The 22,920-nt window shown below is 41.3% G+C and overlaps 1 protein-coding gene across 1 annotated transcript; it reads left to right on the top strand.

Moving 5' to 3' along the window:
* Positions 1-20,348, top strand: cplx2a (complexin 2a). Its single transcript, XM_076728435.1, has 4 exons — positions 1-464; positions 2,034-2,118; positions 16,457-16,635; positions 18,535-20,348. The coding sequence occupies exons 2-4, from the start codon at positions 2,088-2,090 to the stop codon at positions 18,724-18,726; spliced, it is 402 nt and encodes a 133-aa protein (XP_076584550.1). The 5' UTR covers positions 1-464; positions 2,034-2,087; the 3' UTR covers positions 18,727-20,348.
* Positions 20,349-22,920: the final 2,572 nt, after the last annotated feature.

The following is a 22,920-nucleotide window of genomic DNA, read 5'->3' as shown; positions in this document are numbered from 1 at the left end:
ATCTTTATAACACCTCGACCTGAAACCATATTGTCTTCTGTATTAATTCCAAGCAGTTGCATGAGTTTATAAGGACACCCTGCAACAAGAACTTTTTTTTTGTTTTGTTTATTTTCTGTTCAAACGGAGAAAATGACATAAGACCTTGACTTCGGTGGTATTGCATTGGCGTGCACCCCCCACCCTCCCCCACCCCCCCTCGCTCCCTCCGCATGCTCTCATCTCGTCCTGCAGGAATAGGCTCTCTTCCTCCGCCGCTGCAGCCCGACTCTGACACAACCGGCATGTCTGCAAACTGAGAGCCGCACTGTGAGACACGCAGCGAGGCACAATCCATCCTTAAGGACGTTCAACTTGTGATTTCTCTCTCCCTGCAGGAGGAGAAGGAGCGCGGTTATTGCATTGCGACGAGAGCTTTTTTTTTTTTCCAGAGGGATAAAGACTTGGAGCAGGACCAGAACAAGGTAAATGACGTCCGAGCGGGCAAAGACAGGGATGTTTGTGTGTAGCGTTACTGTACGGGACCGGATGGTGATAAGCTGGTGCACTCGGTAAAAGATACTGATGCCTCCGTGTACTTCCAAACACAGCCTGCCGCTGTGCACATATCGCACTGGCTTCTGGAAACCGTATCTAAGCTGGTGGGTGCAGTAGAATCTGACAGGGGCACGTACTGTACAGCACTGTAATTGTGCCGAAATGCTGCACCAAGAGCTGTGGGTTTAAAAAAAAAAAGCCTACTGTAAGGGTTCATACGAGGAGAAACTGCGGCTGCGGACGATCGTGAAGGAAACAGGAAAGCAGGAAATGATTTAAAGACGCTCAGATGAATGCTGCAGAATTCCGATTTGAGCCAATGAAGATGACCCGAGGACGAAACAGCGACGTAGAAATGAGTGCAGCAAGTTTGAAGGAGGTTTTTTTTTTTCCCCTGCTAGCCTTTACTGCAATGACAGAGGGATGCTGGAGATGCAGCAGAACCACCCGTGATCTTATGTCGTGGATAATAATAATAATAATAATAATAATAATAATAATAATAATCACTAAGGTCCATTTAAAGTCATTCTCGAGCTCTGTAACTTCGAAAGACATTGTAAAAATATTATGATAAAATATGATTTTTGAATGCACCAAACTACTCTCAGGTGTGTAAACTCACAATTGAGTACCTCAGACACAAAGTCCCAGCAATATTATAGAAACATATAAGGTGATGATAAAGTGCCAAGGGAGCAGTCCTGACTCACTTTAAATCCCAAGAGAAGTACTACGAGATGATTATAGACATATCTAAAGGAATTAAATACCATAATGCTCAATATATACTTAAAATTGTGCACCATAGATGCAGTGTAAGACCTTGTAGGAAGCACCTCTTAAAAAGTCCTTCTCCAATGTCATGTAATGCTCTTGTGGTCGGGATGATGCTCTCCAAGGCTCATGTATTGACACAAAATCATGCCTCCACTTGCTCATCTTTGACCCTGTCTTAGTTCGCCCCTTTTTCTTTTCTTTTTCTAAATTCTGTGAGCTATTTCCACACGGGTACATCACAGGCAGGCAGGCAGCGTCAGCATAAATCCACACAAGATGGAGTGTCGGTTGTAAATCGAGGGCGCAGGTACCTCAACAAAACTCAGGATATAGTGTTTACCGGAAGGCAAAGCGATCTTAACCCAGTTTAATCAGCCTTTTTTTGTTCCCTGGAGAAGAAGTGATTACATTTTGAGGTTGTTTAACATGTGGATTTATACTACTCAGAAAGAAGAATTTAAGGGATCTAATGTATGTGAAGAATTTGTGATTATCAGAAAATGTAGAAGAGCTGTTTCTGGGGTGGTTTTGGAGGTCCTTTGCCAAAACCAAGATCTCCGTCTGGAGGTCGTTTCTTGTCAGCATCGAGCCTCATCACCATCATCCTCCTCCCCTATCCCATCAAACTCTTGTATGTGAAATCCTCTGGAGTGAAACTGCATGTCCTAACTGTGTTCATACGGTCATAGCTTGTGTATTCTGTCCCCTGGCTGCAGGTCTGTCCCTGATAACGTGACCACTGAAGGAAGAGAACACAGAACTGCCTCATCATGAATTTTGTAATGAAAGCTGCGCTGGGAGGTGAGTAGTGTGCTGGGCTAGAGGTTGATTTAACAGCACTGCAGAGTAAAGGATTTAAAGGGCTGTTCAGCAGTGGCAGTACTGGAGGCTACCAGTGCTGGCTGGTAGTTGTGGGGATACTGGGCTGAGATAACCCATCCTGCACCAAACTCCTGGCTTCAACATCAGCTGTGCATTCCCTCTCTCATTTTCTCTGCATCGATCTTTTAAAAGCCCGCATGACTTCCCGTTGGTCAGATCGTTGACGGTGCCAGTGTTATAGCCTGACGTGATCAGGATTATGGAAGCCCGTTAGTGCTTTGCTGTTCTTCATTTCTACTTTTGTAGAAAGTCTATGTGACCAGTGAGTCCCTAAAAGTCAAATCTCTGTAAGATCGCAGCAGCAACAGTAAGAGAGAAGAAAGGTTGACACTCCCTGACACCCCCCCCCTCCCCAGGTTTTCACAGGACACTAATAACCAGGCAGTCCAAGCCAACAGTTGGTGTCTCTTCAGGCAAGAGATATAAAGAGGGGCTATTTTGCCAAGAACTATGACTAACATTTTTTTCATGAGACTTTTGTCCTTTAAAGCCTTCAGGTATTATCCTTTAGAATATTATCTTAGCTATTATTTGCCCCCTAATTAGTCCTCATTATAGCCCTGTAATTCATCCTCTTTGTCAGCTAGAGCTTCAAGGGGAAAGGCAGGAAAGTGGCACCAGTAGTTATAATGCTGCAGCCGCACACGTACAGGTCAGCCACGCATGATGCTGAGTTGTTGTTGTCCAGATAACAGAGGTGTCAAGCAGTTACAGTTGGGATGTGGAGTTGAAGCTGAGCCCCCGCTCCTCATTGGAATGCAGAGGATGCCGGCGCTGCCTCGCTCTGCATAGTTGCTGTGCCTCGAGTCTGCGCTATGAATTCTTAAATCAACTGCATTGCATTGGATGCTGGTGTTACTCCGCATAAGTCGGGCTGCACTCCGCCTGCGGACTTTGAGGATAGATTTGACAGTGTGGGTGTTTGCCTGTGTGTGTGTGTGTGTGTGTGTGTGTGTGTGTGTGTGTGTGTGTGTGTGTGTGTGTGTGTACTCTGCCTGTGCTGGAGTGATGTTTCATAGATACTGTATAGGACAGAGTGTGTCTGCACTGCATCTCCAGGCAAGATGAATTATGGAGGCTGCACAGGCCTACTTTAGGCTATAGATTTTTGTGTGAGAGAGAAAGATGAGAGAGCGAGGAAGGACGCAAGGAAGATAAACTGCTGGTATGTGTGTCTCATAATCAATATGTATGCCTATCAGGGTGATTATTCTGCTGTCAATGCATTTCCACCATTGCTGGAGGAGTCCTCGCTGTCTTTGGTTCTGGTCCATGTCTGCTGATTGGGACACAGTGACCTCTTTCCACAGAACTGTCTGTAAAAATGCTGACAGGGCAGTGGATCTTTAAAGCTCCCTGTGGGGGAAAAAAAATCAGATAATGATCCAAAACAATTAGCCAGTAATCAATCAGCTGAACTATCGATGTGATGGTCAGTGCCTGTAAGGCAATACATCACTGTGAGTGAAATTTGTTTTAATCAACTAAGTTGCATAATTGGGTGTGCCTCATGGTTTAGTGGTCTAAGCTGCATATCATGTAATCATGCTGTCATTAGTTTGATTCTGCCTGGAGGAAGTTCCCTTCCCACATTTCCTGTCTGGCTTCACCGTCGATTATCAAATAAAGGCAAACTCTTAAGATCAACATATTGTTCCAATGCCTCTCACCTGCAAAAAGAGGGGTCACCATTTTTATCAGCCACACTGGTGCGTAGCTCCAGGGATGGTAATGTTGGTCCACCAGTTTCATCCAGGTGGAATTATGTGAGAAACAAATATCAGATGCATAGGATGGACATTTTTACAAGACATTCCCGGTCCCCAAAGGATGAATCCTGAAGACTTTGGTATCCCCTGACATTTCCAGCAGTGCCACCATGAGGTTGATATTTGTGCTTTTTGAGGAAAATGCATCAGAAACTTTTGAACAAGTTGCCATGAAATTTTGTACAGACATTCATGTTCCCCCAGAGGACGAATCCTACCGACTTTTGTGACTCCCTGACTTTTCCTCTAGCGCCACCATGAGGTTGAAATTTGTGGTTTTTCAGTGAACTATCTCAATTATCGGATGCATGTCTTTGAAATTTAGTGCACATGTTCTTGTTCAGTGTGTCGTGTGTTTTGTGTAGTATAGATGCTCTGATGTTCCCTTGTAACATGTTCGTCTTCCTTAAAACTTAAACCAACACAGATATCTTTCAAATATAAATAAATAAAATAAAATAAAACCAAAGAACTTGGTCACTGCCTGATATTTCATTTAGTGCCTAACTGGCTGGGGACAAAGCTACTGTCCTCAAACATCCTACTGTGTTGCCCACCTGTGCTCTCCTTTCTTGGACAGTCAAAACATCCCCTCGACTAGACCCACTACTATTGATGTCCCCGGGGTCCTAGCGCCAGCCTATTGGTTCCTCATGTATCCCCATGTCTCATGTGGAGCCGGGACCCTCTAACCACTCTAACAGCCCGACAGCTGACACTTCTTTTAATAAGAGGTCAACTATTTTTAAAATCAAATTGGATAAACTCACAGTTTAATACAAGATCTACAGTCCTAAATCACCATGGAGTCAATTTTAACGACCTTGTGTTCGTCCCTGCATCCAATGACTGTTCCCAACCACAAAGCAAGACAGTAAATCTGTCAATGGCACTTTTAAATATCAGGTCCCTCAACAATGAGACTTTCTTAATTAATGATCTTATTTCTGGCTAAACACAGACATACTTGCTGTTCTCTAAAAACTATATGTGACCCACACAGTATTACTCCAGAATCCAAATGCACCATGCACTGCCTTACAGCAGCGAACTTAGAAATGATCAAGAAAGTTGTCTGTGAGTTGAAATCCTCAACCTGTGCTCTTGATCCCATTCCCACTACTTTTAAGGAGGAGAGGTTTTAACATTAATGAATGACTCACTGTTCATAGGCACCTTTTCTACAGATTTTAAAACTGCTCTAATTAAACCACAGCTTAAAAAAAGACTGGTCTGTCTTCTGTAACTGCAGACCAATCTCCAACCTGCCTTTTCTTGGTAAGATTTCATAAAAATGTGTTTTTAAAGAGCTGAATGATTTCCTCCCTGACAACATCGTGCCTGGTTTTAGGGCCCAGCACGGTGCAGACACAGCTCTAGTCGAAGTTGTGAATGACCTCAGAACGAACAGTGGTGAGAAAAGGTTGTCTGTGCTGGTCCTGTTAGATCTCAGTGCTGCATTCAATACTGTAGATCAGAATATTCTGCTGGACAGACTTGAGCACTGGGTTGGTCTCTGTCACAGCTCTTAAACGGTTCAGGTCTTATGTGGCAATGGATCGTCACTGACACGTGGTGTCCTGCAGGGCTCTATCTTAGGTCAGTTCTTTTTAGTCTCTTTATGTTACCACTTAGCAATATTACTAGAAATCATCACATCATTTTCCATAATTATGCAGACGATACTCAGCTGTATATGTCTGGCAACTCAAATGACGACCGTTCTATCAACAGTTTAATTGCATTTATCTCAAACATCAGCTTGTGGATGACTTAGAACTTCCTACAGCTAAATCAAGACAATAATAATAATAATAGTAATAATAATAATAATAATAATAATAAAATACCTCTGCAAAACCAATGACATTCCCATCAGCCTCAACGCTGTTGTATTGGTGCTAATTAGCAATTGCTAGCATGTTAACACACTAAACTAAGATGGTGAACAAGGGAAACATTATACTGCAAAAATCAGCATGTTCGCAATTGACATCACCAGTCAAAATCAGCAGTGGATTTGCTTCGTTGTCACTGAGTGTTTTGCTGAGTACCTGTGTTAGGTGATGAGTGTGTGGCTGAGTTTCTGTGAAAGCGAGGATGCTGCCAGTGCATTAGCTAATCCTCCAAGGCTTCTTTGGTTACAGATACTTGGAAGAAACAACAACATTTAACTGTGATGATTCAGCAGGACTCAAATCCAGAGCCATACATCTGCAGAGTTCAGATGTTTGCTGCATGCTCCTCTCTGCAGTAGCCTTATTAGGCCCTCCGTCCTGCTGCAGTGACAGTAAATGGGAGACAGTACTGTTGTGTTGCCAGTTTTATTATCTGAACAAACTCAGATACTTTTGGTAAAATATAAAGGAATGGGAATTACACGGAATGTCTTACAATGAACTTTGTTAGATAAAATGAGAACAACTGGGAGAGAAACTGTCAGTGTAAAGAAAAAAACCTGTCATTGAAAAAAATCAGAAGATTGTCATGAATACAAAATAAATAAATAAATCAAATAAATAAATCAAAGATAAAATGAAACAATCTGTGAACAAAAGATGTGAACAAAAGTATGTTTTATTTTTCGGTGCGAATTCAGTTCAGATTTTGTTTTCAATGCCAATTTTTATGTTCAATGACAAAATTTTAAGTCACTGTTTTAGCCCCATACTAAATAATATTGCCTTAACTTGTAGATGAAGTAGGTTTGAAATCGAAATATACTGTATCTTTGGCGCCCTACGTTGGGGTTTGCCACTGTAGCACACAGGCTCTAAAAAAATACGGATTGTTGACCTATTTGTGTTATTTGGGAGCCAGTCATGCAGCTTTTGGACCAAACCTTACATTCAGGAACCACTGTGGTTTCTTTATACCTTGATTGCTTCTGGAACTGAGTGTTTCATTGCTGACTCGACACTTCCCAGCTCCTAAAAGCTGAAGTTAGTTTGACAGAATGTGAGACTGTTAAGTGAAGTAGGCATGGAGCTCAGTCAAACCCCGAGGGCCACAGGCAGCGGTCAAAAGTTGACCATCTCAGCATTTATATCTGGTGTTTTTTTGTTAATGGTAGTTAATAGTAATTTGTAACATTGAATTAGACAATAATTGAATTTAGTTTAATTTAATATCATGTTTAAGAGCAATCCAAGCAGTTCCTTTGATGAAGTTATTTTCCTGTAAACGGCTTTCTTTGCGGACTTCCGTATGCATTTCATGGGTGTACGGATATATGGTGTTGTTCAGAGTGTAAAAAAGCCCTTTGAGTCAAATTAGTGATTTTTTGTTTTGGGTTACATAAGTACAATTGACTTGAGTTGAATAAAGAAGCGAGACAGTTCTTGTCTTGGAGAGCTAACTGAAGACGCAGATATGAATAGGATCACTAACTCATTTCCTCTCTCTTGGCTGGCACCAGAAGTGGTAAAATGTATGTGCTCTCCGGATAAGACCCTTAATGGCTTGTTACTGTGCTGTGGATATTTAAAATAGCTTATGACACTGAGTGGCCCGGTCTTGAAGCTTAGTGGGAGACTCAAAGGAAAAGCATATTTCATTTTTCATCCTTTTGGAGGCTTCCCAATGCAACCCTTGAAAGTGTTTTTTTTTGTTTTGCGAAATGCTGCAGAAATGACGTGCTTGTAAAAAGTGTTTTTGGAAAGCTTGACTCTGCTGTAACTTGCAAAAGACAGAAAATACAAGTGAGCCAGAGTAGACCGCAGTGTTTTCCATTATTTGCTGCTTACCGCTCACCATGGATTACAGAATTAGCAAACACACTAACACGACTTTGTCATGATAGTGAAAAACGTTTTAGGTTTTGAGCGTCGTGGATCCGTTTTTCTTGACATTAAACAATAAGACTGATGGTATTCTGTGTATTTATTTATTGTTGTGAATTGCCCTGAAATCTCAAACCTGTTATTCCATTGCCTCTGTGCCATAGACTTCCACTGTTGTCCAAAAGTTATTATTATATAGTTAAAAACACATCATTGTTTTGTTGCACTAGGCAACATATTCTGTCATTACAGTGTACATACAGTGTACTCTGTAGTTTACCTTGAGTCCTATCCTACATTCAGATACTACAGTTCCCACTTTAACATGTGCTGTCAAACCATCTAACCTTTTTTTTTTATCATTATTAATTCTTTACGTTCATATGTTGACATTCAGGCTGTCAGAACGAACATCAATTCCCACGAATGGACGACATTTTCAGTGTGACAAAGCTGTGTGATTTTAGGTGAAATGAAAACAGAAGACACCTTGAGACGTTCCTCCCTCACCTCGTCTCCTCAAAGTACAGATAATCACATTTAGCAGCACTCTTCTATGATTGGCTGAGGGAATCAGGTCTTCATCGCTTGATTGGTTTGCGGGGGTTACAGCTGGCACACACACAAACACACACACGCACAGGCACTTCTTGTACATTACTGCAGCAAATCAAATTCTATTCATCTAACTGACCTTGAGCTCCTCCTACAGTACAATGTTTGTGTGTCTACATGCGTGTGTTTGACTGTATGTCCACGGTCTATAAATAATGCATTCAACCATCTACACAAATGGTGAGAGACACTGACAGAAGGAAAGAGAGATTTATATTAGAAACCAGATAAAAACGAAAGAAGACTTAAGTCTAAAGCCGGCCTATAGGTCGCAAAACCCCAAAGTACTAAAATGCTGGATGGAATAAGCAATATAGTGATACGTTTTCTAGTTGAAGACCTTTATCAGTAATGGAGCTGTGGGTGATGCTACAGAAAACCCCTTGGCTGGAAGCATGAATGTGCTCAGCAAACATCAATCCATGATATAAGAGGAAAATATAGTCCATAATGGGAAATGTTGAAGTTTTCAAAGATTGACAAAAAAGAAAATAAGTCTGAAAATATCAATATACAATAGATAAAGTGGAATTTTTGACCTGATGGTGGCGCTACACAAAGCAAAAGGGTAGAGAGTCACCAGAAGTCGTTTCAGATCATCCTGTGAGGATCAGGATCAAAGCACTGACCATTCCTAGCTTGCTGTCTTCTTCTTTCCTACATTTGTTGGTGCATTGCTGTTTCTTTGCATGTTTCCTTGTGGTCAAAATCTCCACAGAGGCTACCTTTAAACCTCACCACTACCAGTGCAAATAATACCACGACTGGATGAAACGACTTGCTAAGACGACCCAACTTCCTATCCTTTGAGTGAGAGAGGTTTACCACCCTGCCAGCCTGCAGACAGCCGTCAGGAGTCTCTAGATAGGGTTTGAAGGTTGGAAAGAAAGAAGACATGCAGCCCACGCCAAAAACTGGCACTCAGGAAGCAGTGCTGTATGCATCACCAGAGTAACGACAAGTGTTGATGGCTGCTGGACCGAAACTGTCTTATTTGCTCCATAATGCCCATTAGCCTGACTGGAGAGCCCGAGTGAGACACAGTCACAGAGGCTCTCTCCTCTGAGCACCCTGTGGACAGCTGAGATACACACTAACCTAATGCTGAGGTGTCAGCCAGTCCCAGGATACAAGAAGAAATCTATATTGGTTTGATGACAGTGACACAGACATTGAACAACCAATAAAAAGAAGCAGGAAGCCATCCGTGCAGCAGGTTCTTTCCTGACAGATCCTGTACTCTTCATGACCACATGTCAGCAGCTGTACTGCAGCAGCAGAGGTGAGTCCCAACCTTTTCTGGTGGAAACTTGCGTGAAGCAGGGATGCAACGTTGTTCCCCACCTTATTTTAAGTACAGATTTTTCTTTGTTTGCAGTTCCCTGCCACCTGGTATTCAAAGTTTGTACAGAGCAGATGGCTCGTCAACAGATTCAAATCCAAGACCAAACTTTCCATGATGAAGCTGCAGTGTGCCGCTGATGAAGCTGTGTTTGTCCAGTCAGAACAAGAACTGTAGAAGGGTTCAACAGCATTTTATTTAGTTGAAGTCCAGTTTTGAATCCTCTTACTGAATTCAAATCCTTTCAAAACCACAAATGTAACATGAAGAGTGTTACTATAATGTTACCACTATATAAAAGTACTGCCTTTGTTTTTCTAGAGAGAAATTTATGATGGCAGGTGGCCTCTCACCCTTAACCCTCCTTTCCCTTCGGTTAAAAAGACGACCTGTATTTCTTAGACTGTAGGTCAAGAGGGCAACCTTGCATTTGTAAACTGAAGTCCCAGTGCAAAATAAAGCTGTCTCCCTTTGAATCCTGCTTGATGCATTGTGCAAAGCTGCTCCACCTGAGGGAAATTATAAGCAAACTCAAAGCATAGCTGCCAGCAATTATGCAGCGTAACAACAGTGCGCACACTATCCCCTTTTTTTTATTTTTTTTTTTTGTTACGAATTTCTCCCCTGCCACATATTTTTTCTGCTGTAAGCTGTGTGAAGACAATGGTTTCTGTCCTGAAGGCCAAACCTCGATCTTTATACTCATCCGCTTTCCCACCACACTGTGGATTTAGAGAGGGATTTGCCTGAGAGCCTTGAGTGGTGAAAAGAGTAGATAAGTAGTGTTTATCTGATGTTGTCAAAAGTTCAAGCACTGGGAGAGTTAGCTGAGGTTAGTCTTCTTTCCTTCTTTCCCTCAAGACTTTGGATTTAACAAAGATTTTAGAAAGGAACTTTCAGGAGGGAAGGATTAGCGAGATGACACCTTTTATCTAAGCAGTGAAGCAATGTCCAAGTATCGGGAGAAGAATCGTAGAACTACTGTACCCCTGCTGGCAAAGTTTGGAAGGAGGTTGCTGCCACAGGAAAAAGCCTTTGGTGGGAGGACTGAATGTCCTAAACCGAGGGATCAGCTAGTTTTATTTTGGAGATGATCTGTATGTTTGACAGTTTGTTTATTCAGTGGTATTATCACATTACGTTCATGTGTGGGAAAACCAGTGTTCAAGACCCAGACTCCTAAACAGCACTGGCGTTTTATTTTGTCTATGTGTCAAATTCCGCACAAATATATGTGTAAACTGATGACTCATCTATTATAATGTCAGTAACACAAAAATGATGAAAGGAGGTGAAAGACCAACCTGTCAGCTTTCAATTACAGGCTTTTATCGGCTTATGTATTGAGTGTCATTCCCACTACAAACTTATACCGTATGCAGGGATAAAGAGTAGAGACACTTTAATCAAAAACATAGCCCGACACAGCTTATGTGATGCCTGAGAGCTTAATAGAATTATTCTGGTTTGAAAGGACATTGCTGTATCTCTAAAATGGCTCACAAAGCAGGAGCCAGGATCATACATAGCTCAATATAACTCGGCTTTGTCTCCCAGGATCCTTTTTCTTTTTTCTTTTTTTTTAACATTTGAACAAAGACAATCTGAATGTGCTAATAAGATTTTGTGAAACCAGACCAAGTTTGTTTTGGTTTGTCACATTGTAGTGAAAAGTGGTGCTTTAGGGCTTTTTTTGGGCTGTGCATGCTAAGGGAATCTTTTGACAATGAGGCTTAGCCGGTTATGAGTCAGTGCTCCACATACAGGACTCAGTAACAGTGTTTACATGGACTCTGTTGAAGACATTCAGGTACCCAGATGATCATAAGCTGATTGTGAACCCTGTTTGCAGTATTTCAGATAAGCTCTTGCTCTGGCTCTGAGGAATGATAAACATTAAGTTTTATTTGGACTTTCACAGCATGTGCAAGCTCATTGTTTTAGTGACTAAACCATGGATCAAAAAGAGGGTGTGTCAGTGAACAGTGCACCATTTCTCAGCTGCAAACGCTGATGCTTAATTGGTCCAATTTGAATTCCTGGTCCTGTTTACGTATATCAGCGGCTGACAGGAAACTTGGATGCAAGCTGTTTCCTAGCAACGCAATTAAGATAAAATGGACTCTATACAGTATGCATGGATGTGGGGCGAGAGGTGATTAAAGTGGCAAATAAACAGTCCAGAGTAAGACTTGAACTGGGATCTTTAATTCTGTTCGCATGTAAATGTTACCATTACTGCTGAGTCAGAGCGGATATTTTGCATAGATGATGTGCAGCCACACGCGCATACATTTGAACACGTACTGTAATCTATAGCTGCATTCAAACGCTCATGAAAGGTAGTTGCTCAGCCTCACAAGAAGTAATGTATGAGAGCCTAAAATGGAACTAAGCAATTATTTATATCCGCGCGTGCATATAGGGCCACTCACTGTACATGCACTTTAGCTCTATTCATCCCACTCTTCCTCAGTTTCTCTCTCACACATACACACACACACACACACACACCTGTAAGAGAGCAAAGATAGCATATCGTGGTCAGGCAGATATTGCTATGTCAGCGTCTCTGTGCTGTTCATCAAATGCTGATACAGCGATACCACAGTTTGCTTTGGATGTCTCTCTGACTTTCTTTCAATTCTGTCTCTTTCACTGGCATCAGAGTGGCTCATTAATGTGATTGATCTATTGTTTTATTTAATTTCTATTCACTTCACATCTTGGGTACTGAGCCCTCACTACTGTGGTGTGTTCCTGGAGAATCCATCAAACAATGCGGCCTGCATGGTGTCGGAAACAGCAAAGATTGCAGATCAGTTTCAAGCCTCAGTTGGTGGCCATCTTCTTTGTCTCTTCGGCCATTTTGGTTATCATACTGTCCCATTTCTTTGACTGCATAATAGGCTACAAACTATGAATATACAGTATTTTAAGATGGATGAAGTGTTCACAGATTGTGGTCCACTCAGCAGCTGCAGCAGTACATTTTTTATTTTTGTCTTATGACGGTGCCCCCTATATATCTTTTGTGTAAACTGCCGTTAGCAGTATATTCTTGCTAATGTGGGTTGTTGTCTGTGGAAAGGTAAATGTGCATTAAACAGGATGTAAATATGTACCAGCAAATGTCATTTTGGTACGTTTGGATGCTGATGTGGTCCTAACTCTCCAGTACCACTAACAAAACACTGTCTGCCCATGATGGCGCAAGTTTGTTTACTTGTCTGTCATCATCAGCCTGCCAGCAGCCGTCAATCAAACACCAACACGCCCCTGCAGCCGGCTGAGACAAAAAGGAGTATTTCTGTTATTTCCCAAAAGATCTTTTTTCCCCTCCTTTTAATAATAAAAACATTGACAATACATTAAAAAATGCATTGATATTATTGACTGCAAGAAGCAATTTGATTTGAGCATTCATGTCTATTGATGGTTTTTGATGCAACTGTTACATCCAGTGAACTGTAACACTAAGCCAACCGTGCACAGGGCATAGTGGCTTATCTGAAACTATGTGATCACATCATGATTTTGTGGTCTTCCAGTAAATATCTTTTACACAAGAAGTACCACATGCAGTACTTTCAGTCAGCTGCGAGTGGCGCTCCAGTCAGTCAGTGTCAATGGTGATTCAGTAGAAACTTGTGAAAAATTAGTGTGTTCTGAATACTTAAAATCTATAAATAATAGCATATAAAAGTAGGCAAAATAATGCAGCTTAAAGTGTCAACGCTGCTCCTTTAACTGGATAAAGATGGTTCATTGTTTGATTTGAAAATAATGTTTCGCACAGTGCTGCATCGTCACCGGTATATATAACAGAAAAGAGCTCCAGAACTCAGTTGTACACACCTCATTCTCTTTTTATAGACTGCAGTTTTCCTAATGTTTTTATTTCATTTTCTCCTCCATTGCTCTTGCACTCATCCCTTCCCACTTCATCCTTCCCTCTCCTCTGTCTTTCCTGTCTTTTATCTCCCCGCGTTTTGCTGCAGTTCGTGTTATTTTATGCTGATGACTCAAAATACTAACGATACTGGGGGCAGCTGCAGACTGAACCCTGTCTTTCTTTCTCGGTTGCTTGCATTCTCTCCTCAGATGCCCTTTGTCTGCCTCTCAACCTTTCCCTCCTCCTCCTCCTCCTCTTCGTCTTCCTCCCATTCTCCCTCTCCTTTTTATCCTTTCCTTTGCACCTAACCTCCCTTCTTTTCTTCTCCCTTCAATTTGTCACTTTCTTCTCATCACTCCCTCCATTTTTCCCTCCCTCCATCTTTTCAGCTGTCACACTCTCTGCCTCCCTCCCTCTCTCTCTCTCCAGTCCCACAGAAACTGCTGGGTAATCCCACTAACTGGAACAGCTCAGCTAATTGGACTCAATAGTTTCTGACAGATTCTCTCCCTCTCCTCATGCTCTCCTTGCTTTTCTAAATATGTCTTGTTTTGTCACAGTATTCAGCAGAGCACTGACTCCCTATCTCCCTTGTCCTTCTTTCCTCTTATCTTTTCCCCTCCTCTTCACTACTTATCTGCCCCTGCCTTTGCCCCAAATCCTCCAGACCACTGGCTTTGCTTCTCATCTTTTTCTTTTCTGTTGATGCTTGGCGACAGGTTTCCCTTGTTTCTCTTATTCTTGTTTGCAGTATTTTTCTGCTTCAGCATCACGAGGCATTATTTCATGGGATGTGTAACTCCTACAGGGACAGTAAGAAGGCTTGCGTAAGACATATTCCAGAGCTCGTGCCTTGTTGTATAATAGTCAAAACTTGCTATCCTATCACTTATACAGCAAGTCTCTACTAGTAAATCTGCCTTACAGTGTGTGTGTGTTTCTCGGTACATGTTGCTTGATCTGATCATTTAAAATTATACACCAACAGTTAGATGCACAAACACAGCCTGGTCTATTGTCCCTCCGTCTGATATCATGGCTGTCGGGACAATTAAACTATTTCTACTGTTAAAGGGCCACCTCGCAGTGTTGTTGACCAACAGTGATTCCCCACCTCCAGTTAGCGAATTCAGATACCTCAGGGATGTCGTTACCTTTGAGGACACCAAGGTCATGTGGTCTTGTTTGTTTCTGGAAATTTGGAGGTTTTAAGAACAAAAGAAATGGAAATAAATGTTTTGATTGTCCATCAAAATTCTATTCCTGGCGTTGTAGAGAGGTATTTGAAAGAGCATTTAGACCCTTATGTATGTTTGTTGTTTTCTAGAGCGGTGGGGTTGCGCTGCTTGGGGCAATGACAGTCTTGGTTATGACACTGGAAACTTTGCTTTGCATACATGAATGAGAAGAGCAACACTTGGCTACTTCTTTTCTAAACCACTGTAGTGCTGTGCAGGTAGCAGAAGGGACACTGGGCATGTTAGTATGGAGAGTCTCCAGTCAGCCTGTCAACAGGATGGAGGCGTCAGCAAATGTTAAGTCAGATATTTAAAAACAGATAACATCCGATTCTAATTATACTTGTCACATATTCAATTGCACAAGTAGAATGTGCAGTGAAATGCTTTGTCACCACTGACAGTAGATTGTGCTGAATTGATTAGTTGACAGGGAGGAAAAAAAAAAAGAAGTATATTGTTAAAGGACCGAGGAAATGGCTGGACTCCAGATGCAGACACAGATTTAGATGGTTTGAATAATAAAAGGATTTATTGTCACAGAAAGGAATATTGATCACTGGAGACAATCTGTGCAGATCCAGGAAGGAGCGGGCAGGCAGGTGAGGTGAGTCAGCAAAATTTCAGGTGGTGGACTGGAGCTGGGCAGACTTGGCAGGTAGATACAACAGGAGACAATCCTGAGACACAAGGAGAACACTTAGTCCTCAGAAACAGGCAAGACAAAAACTAGGAGGAGAGCTATGTGGCCAAGACATGTTATCAGGCTAGTGAGTACAACAGTCCAGCAAAGACTGGTGAGGAGATCTGGGTTTTATCCTGTGGCTGGTGATTAAGGATTGGCTGCAGCTGTGGTGGCTGATTGGCATGAGGATCAGATGTAGGTGAGCCATGATTGCAGAGGAACCACCCTATCCAGACACAGACACACTCACAAAACACCTAACATATATATAGGTAACACTAAGTCTGAGGGTAAAATTCACAATTAGTCAAACAAAAAATACAAGGTCAGTATAGGTGTAAAGAAGAAGAACTTTACCGGACAACGTTGTAAAAATAGGTATAAATATATTCAAATTATCAAATCAAAATAAGCACTTTTGAGAGTAATAAATACATAAAATGTATGCAGATGTAATCATATTCCAGTTTTACAGTTACTACGTGCCAGGAGATGTGAGAGTAGAGCAGGAGTACTATCACTGTACTGTCACTGTCACAGTGACAGAGGTCAGCAATTATTTGACTAGTGCAGCGGCAAACAACACGGGAATGCAATGAAAGCCAAATTAAGAGTCACTGCATCAACCAAAGCATCCAAATAAAGCAACAGGGGTTTTAATAACATACAGAAGTGAGAATTTCACTGAGCCCTATGTTAGATAAAATGTATTTGGACTAGAAATGAGATGAAGTGATTTCAGGAACAAGATGCTCAAGCTGCAGTGTCCCCAGAGTCCATTCACCTGCTTGTCTTGTGTCCGACTTCAGTCTCTCTTTGCTTGTTTCTCTCTCTGCGTCTTACAGACCAATTCAGTAGTTTGACATATCGATTCCAGGCCCCTGCTCAAGCTGTCATTGTGTCTCGTTTTTCATTTTTTCCTCTCTCTCAGGAGGTCCTCCTGATGTGGGCAAGATGCTGGGAGGGGAGGAGAAGGAGGAGGATCCCGATGCAGCGAAGAAAGAGGAGGAGCGACAGGAGGCGCTGAGGCAGCAGGAGGAGGAGAGGAAGGCCAAATATGCCAAGATGGAGGCTGAGAGGGAAAGCATGAGGCAAGGCATCAGGGATAAGGTATGACAGACAACATGCTGCCTGATAACCCACCAAGTGTAATTCATTAACCCAACACAAGGAGCCGAGTCAATCTGCCAGCAATACAAAGAATATCAATAACAGGGAATACGTTCAAGAGTCATTTTCTAGTGACGGGTTGTAGCAGAAACTGTGAAAACTAAAAAGAAGAGAATTAAACAGACAAGCAAGAGTAAAAATCTATAGAACACGGTGTCTCATTCCTGTGAGGTTTGGATGGTTTCGCTTGCCGCCTTGTCTTTTGATGTTTAAGTAGCTTCTAAAGGCTTCACATCTTTTCTGCATGACAGCAAAACTCTTTTTATAGCAGGCCTGTGTTTGAATTATCACACTATTTTTGTTTGCTTTTGTATTATTTTTAACTCCTTCTGAGATCACAAAACACATCATTGGAGCATCAGGAAGGATTTGGACAGAACTGGGAGAAGTAAAACAAAATGCGGAGCCGCGATTAATCACAATACATTGGAAACATAACTGTTTAGGTAACGACAGGATGTTCTATGTACGATGATATTTATGCATTACGGAGCTGTTGTACAGGTTTCAATTTTTTATTTTTTTTTTGCATGTTTATGTTCATTATATTTCTGTCTTAAACACAATATCCAGTTATGAATTTTGCGATCTCGATCAGCGTTAGTATAATGTGTGTTTTGCTGTCTGCTTTGGGCACAGCTGCAGTCAGTGTGAGCTCTAAGGGCCTTTCTCCACAGACGTGAGGCTGCAGGGCTGCTGTGGTGGTAAAGGCTGCAGTGGAATCACTTCACTGCAGAGACAGTGTGAAAGACAGGCAGTCTGTGGGTGGGGCAAGTCTGAAGGGAGTACTGTGAATCAGTGGGATGAAAAGTGCCCCCCCCCCCCCCGTTCCTCACCTCTTCTATTCTTCGCAAGTTCTCCCAGAGGAGAACAAAGAGCGAGGAACAACTCTCAGAGCGCTTGTTACTGAAAGGTTCCTGTCAACTTCCTCCACAGCTTTATCCCGTAGTGCCAGATACTGCGAGAAATGTCCATATTATAGCTGATGTCTGTAAATGTGCACACGTTCAACAGTGTGACAGATGACAGACAAATAGTGTTAAGTGTAAAGCTATTTCCTTCAGTAGGGAAATTTCATGTCAGTGGCATTGTTAACCAGAAGTGACACCTCATGAACATGATAACAATCCCTGATGCAAGCTGACACTAATGATGCTTTCTTTTTAAAAAGTCTTATCTCTCAAATTCTGCCTGTGGTAAAGAGGCTTGATAAGTCCAAAAATCCACCTCTCCTCAACGCATCTTTGCAAGCGACAGATTTCAAAGATGGTGTGATTTTTTTTTTTGTTGTGTGCTTTTGTCAAACAAACACACCCTGCAGAATCCTGACGTGCGCTGTCATAGTGTGAACATTGAAAAGCAGCACGCAAGAAATCTTCTCCGTTTTTGAAGCATTTCAAAATATTGCTTTGCTGAAAGACGCAGACAAGAGCAAGATAACGAGAAATGAAGATGAAGGGTTAGCAGCTGCTCACAACACAAGACCAGGGAAAGGCGCCATGGGATGGGTGAAACATAGTTCAGTAGAATATATATAGAATATATTGAGGTTATTGTAACAGTATCAAATAACATCAATTTTGGTTAACTAATATGTTGTAAAATGATAAAAGTCTGACAGCTTTAAAGAAAACACCAATCTTAACATTTGTGTGCCTGCAATATAAAATCCTGTAATTAGGGTGTTTTTCTTAAAGGTCCATTCAACTGGTTACAGTCTGCAACCTCACTGCTGTATGCCACTAAATCTTTCACCCTGGTCCTTTAACCTGCATTTCTTTGTGTGCTTCACTCTTCTAACTTCCAAATATTTCCATTTCTGGGGGGTTTGACCACCAGTATGGCTTGAAAAAGCGCGAGGAGGCTGAGGCCGAGGCAGCAGCCGCTGCGGAGGAGCCCGCCGCCGGCAGCTTGACCCGACCCAAAAAGGCCGTGCCGGCCGGCTGCGGTGACGAGGAGGAAGAGGAAAGCATCATGGACACAGTGATGAAATACCTGCCAGGCCCACTGCAAGACATGCTGAAGAAGTAGGCTAGCTTGCTCGCTAATGCTAACGTTATCTAGCTTAGTTCATAGGCTGCATTCACAAGGTTGGCTTAAATCAGGGTTTTTTTTTCCATAGATGCGACAGATATGAACTTTCCTCTGGACGTACATAAAATGAAGTTTAATCCACTGTGGTCTTTTGGTGTTTGGACAAATCAAAGTTTTATGGCAGGGAAAGGAATCAGATGTGAACCAGCAGTGTGATTTGTAGCCATTGGACTAAGCTAGGTTGACCAGCCAGGTGAACGTTAGCTTTACTGAGGTTAACGTTAGCCGTGTTCCACTAATGAAGCTAACGGCAAGCAGAGGGGCTAAAAACACTATGTTAGATGGTCTATCCTTCTAGTCTGAGACGTTTTAAACTCCTTTTCCTCTCCTCTGTGATAGCTGCAAGGCCTCTGGCAGCACTGAAAAATAACACCCCTGTTCACTCAATTTGTATATAAATAAAAGAATACAGTACATTACAAGCCCCAAGATGGGCATACAATCATAAAACTATATGAAATGAATATACTAACTGTGTGTCTGTCTCTAAAATAAAGAAAAAAAATGTGATAACTTGATAAGCCATATTTTAAAAAGGAAATTTAAAGACTACTGTTGTGTGCTCCTAAAGCTCCTGTTTTGTGTTCGACCATGTCTGAAATTTATGTCAAACTTTTTGCACACAGTGTTACACAATCTGTCGGACCCGTCGACTGTCTCCCCTACATGCCCCCCCAATGCCCGACATCAAAGTGTAATAACATTCATGTAGTGTAGTGTTTAGAAATGTTTCTATTCCCCTGTTCAGTGCGTCTCCTTCTTACGTCTTGCATGCCATTTGTCTGGACAAGTTTGTTGTGTGAATATGTACCAACTCACCCCCCCCCCCCCCCCCCCCCACCCCGTTTTATCCTGTTCTTTATCATGCAAAAAATATTATGGCAATAACTCCTAAGTTTAGGTGTGTTTTCACTACCATGTCGATATAACCGTTAATGATATAAGTATTAATAAAAAAAAAAATGTATGCATTCAGGAAATTTAATTTACAGGTTTGCAGGGTTTTTCTTTTATTTTTTTGTGGTCTCTTTGTTTTGATGAAGAATGACTGTGTAGCCATTCATACAACAGCCAAAACCTTAAGCTTTCAGCCATAAAACCCGAACTTACACTATATATATATTATTAATATCAGGATCTACTGCTCTGTAGAGAACACTGAATGAATCTGTATGAATAAATAAGACATCTGTGTTTTGATTTGTAAGCTATAATAAGCAGTATTAACTCGAGCGTGAACTACAAATGTGGATTTTGCATCATGTGAAGATTTACAAGAAAGAGACCACCCTCTCTCAACACACACACACACACACACACCCACACACAAACACACACACACTCACACACACACACACAGATTTAGTTCGACAGCCAAACCAGAGGTGTTTTAAAAGAAGACGTGAAGTGATGCTTTATTCAGTTCCCCTTAATGTTGGTTTAGGTGTGAAAATGAGCCGCTGAGGGTGACGTGGAATGCCATGAGCAATAAAGGATTATCATGTATGTTTCTGCCTGAGATTCAATAAAAATTTAAAACCTTGTTCACAGACATAAAAGACGTGTGATCTTCTGTTCTCTGTGTTGTGGGGTTGGCTTCAGAGCAGATGGAGAAAAGGCAGGTGAAAGATAAGACTAGCCAACAGACTTATTCTGTCCTTTATTCTGGTTTAAATTCTTAATTCTTAAAGTCCAAATGTCTGCTGTGGAAAAAGGTCAATGGTAAAGAACTTTGGGTCTGATTAACATTTTCTTACTTCCCAGAGATTTGGAGAAAATAATGTCGGAATTGAAAATATTTTTTCATTTAAAATATTTTTTGAAAAGGTCCTTTCTTCTGTTCAGCAAAGGAATAATAAATGATCTCTCTCGTGGAGTTAGAAATAATCACGGTCTTACTACATTTTCTTTTTTATTTCATCATATTTTACTTGCTGTTGTTCTTGTCTTAGTTGATTGATTTAGAATTGCTTTATTCACTCGTAAGCTTTCATAATTCTCCTAATGTAGCTTTTTCTTTTTTGCCTTTTAATGCCATTTTTATCTTAACTTCTTATTTATGTTTCTTTGTGTCCACCTGCTCACACTCAGTACCTCAATGAGTTAAAGGCTGAATGAATGAATGGAAAAAATGTCACTGTGCAGACATCCTGACATGCTGATAAGTCAATAAAATATTAATAGAAATTAAATACTTTTCCTGCAGACAGTATTTAACTATTTTACTTAATAAATGGAACAAGCTCCAGAATACTGTGAGTAAAAGCTTTCCAGCAGACTGAGAAGTGAATTTAACTCTGAACAGACCCAGAGGTCATGAAAAATAAATGCATATTACGTTCTGATTCCAGCTTTCCAGCTTTTCATTTCCAGCTTTACTGTGCAGTTAGCAGAAGTGCAGTGCTATTATTGGTCTGCAGAGGGCAATATAGGAAGACATGGACAATCTGATTGGACTGACTGTGTATTTCTTCCATTTCGCCACAGACTGTCACTGTTGTCTTCATATAGGAGGACATAGGACCGTACAAATCCAGGTAAAATATCCATCCAAAAGCAACTCCAGCTAAATAACAAAGAGACAGTGGAAATGTTAGTTTTAAGCTTTATTTATTTCATAAACAAAAATTCAACCAGAAAAGATAAACTATCTAACAAAACACAGTCAAGCTCTAAAATATGAGAAAACACGAGACAGAGGAAAAGAACGGGACACACAAAGACTGTGAGTGGCAGGAGTCCTTGTCCTCTTTTACCTTTTGCATTCAACCGCTTCTTGTTTTACAAATGTTAACATCCATGGTTACCATTTGTCGAACACCCGCAGCCCTGACGAGAAAGTAACAAAGCAGTGATATTAAATAACATTAAATGGGTTATCTCACCCTTACCCAAACATGCAGCTTGTATCTCTGAGTATCAGTATCAGGTACGGCTGTTGACATCAAGGAAACATGGATAATAGTTTTCCCCTCGAGTCTGCAACTGGCAGGTTGCCCATTTTCTAAGAGTAAACAGCAGTGTTGCATTTTGCCCTCTGCCCATGTTAGACATGGTGTTTCAATACAGACCATTTCATCCAGAACCATTAAAAAGAGTCCAGACGGTTTCCTGTGATTTTAACTGGAGCGGTTTGATTTTCAGACAGCAACATATTAGCTCAAGTTCCTGGTTAGATAGCAGCTAACCCCTCCTTTTCTCATTGTGCTGTTGGTGTTAACATTAGAAAAAATCCCACTAAGTGCTGCATAACATACAGCAGAGTTTACCATTACCAGCATGTACCTTGATTTGGAAACACGGACATAAAACAGGCATTGACAGACATATTTAGCCCTTAATGAGAAGAACTCTCTTATAGGATCGATCCAGGATCAGCGTGATACCAGGTGGCAGATGTTCAGTGGTTGATTTAAGACCCGTCACAGCTGGCATTGTGAAACTGTGAATAGTCTGCAAACATTTGTTTTATTTCAATAAAATGCATGTGTGTAACCTGACAGCTGGAAAGACATTAGAGGCTTCCTGTGTTTTTAAAACCGTGTCTTCCATGCATTACTCAGACAGTCCAGACCTGGATTGAGGCGTTAATGTGAAACCTGTAATACACAGTAAGTTAACAGTACCACCCATTTCATATTTAACCACACGTTTTAGCTCCAGTAAATAAAAATAAAAACACAAACAATCAAGAAACCAGACCTGGTTCAAAGTGTAACAGTCCATTCAAATACCCGCAGTTACTTTGGGCTATTGTAGTCTGACTTACATAGAGGAATCGGTGTCCACAGGCTATTTTACAGTGGGTTCAGTTCAGTGAATACAACTTGAATTGGAAGCCATTCCAAGCTAGCACGAATGCTCTGCAGGGGCTGGTACTGTAAATGCTGGATAATGTAACAATATAAAGTGTAATTAGTGTACATTTTCATTTACAGAAACATTTTTACACAAGTGATTACACCATCCAGCACCATGAATCCAAGTTATGTCGAGTATTTGAACGGCCTCTGACTCCTTCCCAGGGCTGCCACAAATAAATATATTCTGTATATAGCAACAAGTCTCACAGTAGCCAGGTTTGTCAATCTGTCTGTCCATTTCTGAAGAGTCTGTATAGCTTAGTATCTG

The sequence above is a fragment of the Chaetodon auriga genome, chromosome 4 (assembly GCF_051107435.1).
Source record: "Chaetodon auriga isolate fChaAug3 chromosome 4, fChaAug3.hap1, whole genome shotgun sequence".
In the NCBI taxonomy this organism is placed as follows: domain Eukaryota; kingdom Metazoa; phylum Chordata; class Actinopteri; order Chaetodontiformes; family Chaetodontidae; genus Chaetodon; species Chaetodon auriga.
The sequence above is the reverse complement of the archived record's forward strand: the minus strand, read 5'-3'. Positions and strand labels throughout refer to the sequence as shown.

What these genes read in the sequence shown, in the direction of transcription:
- cplx2a (XM_076728435.1), top strand. Translation starts at nt 2,088, where the DNA reads ATGAATTTTGTAATGAAAGCTGCGCTGGGAG. An exon ending in AATGAAAGCTGCGCTGGGAG is followed by an intron (nt 2,119 to 16,456) that starts GTGAGTAGTGTG and finishes CCTCTCTCTCAG; the next exon opens with GAGGTCCTCCTGATGTGGGC. An exon ending in GGCAAGGCATCAGGGATAAG is followed by an intron (nt 16,636 to 18,534) that starts GTATGACAGACA and finishes TTTGACCACCAG; the next exon opens with TATGGCTTGAAAAAGCGCGA.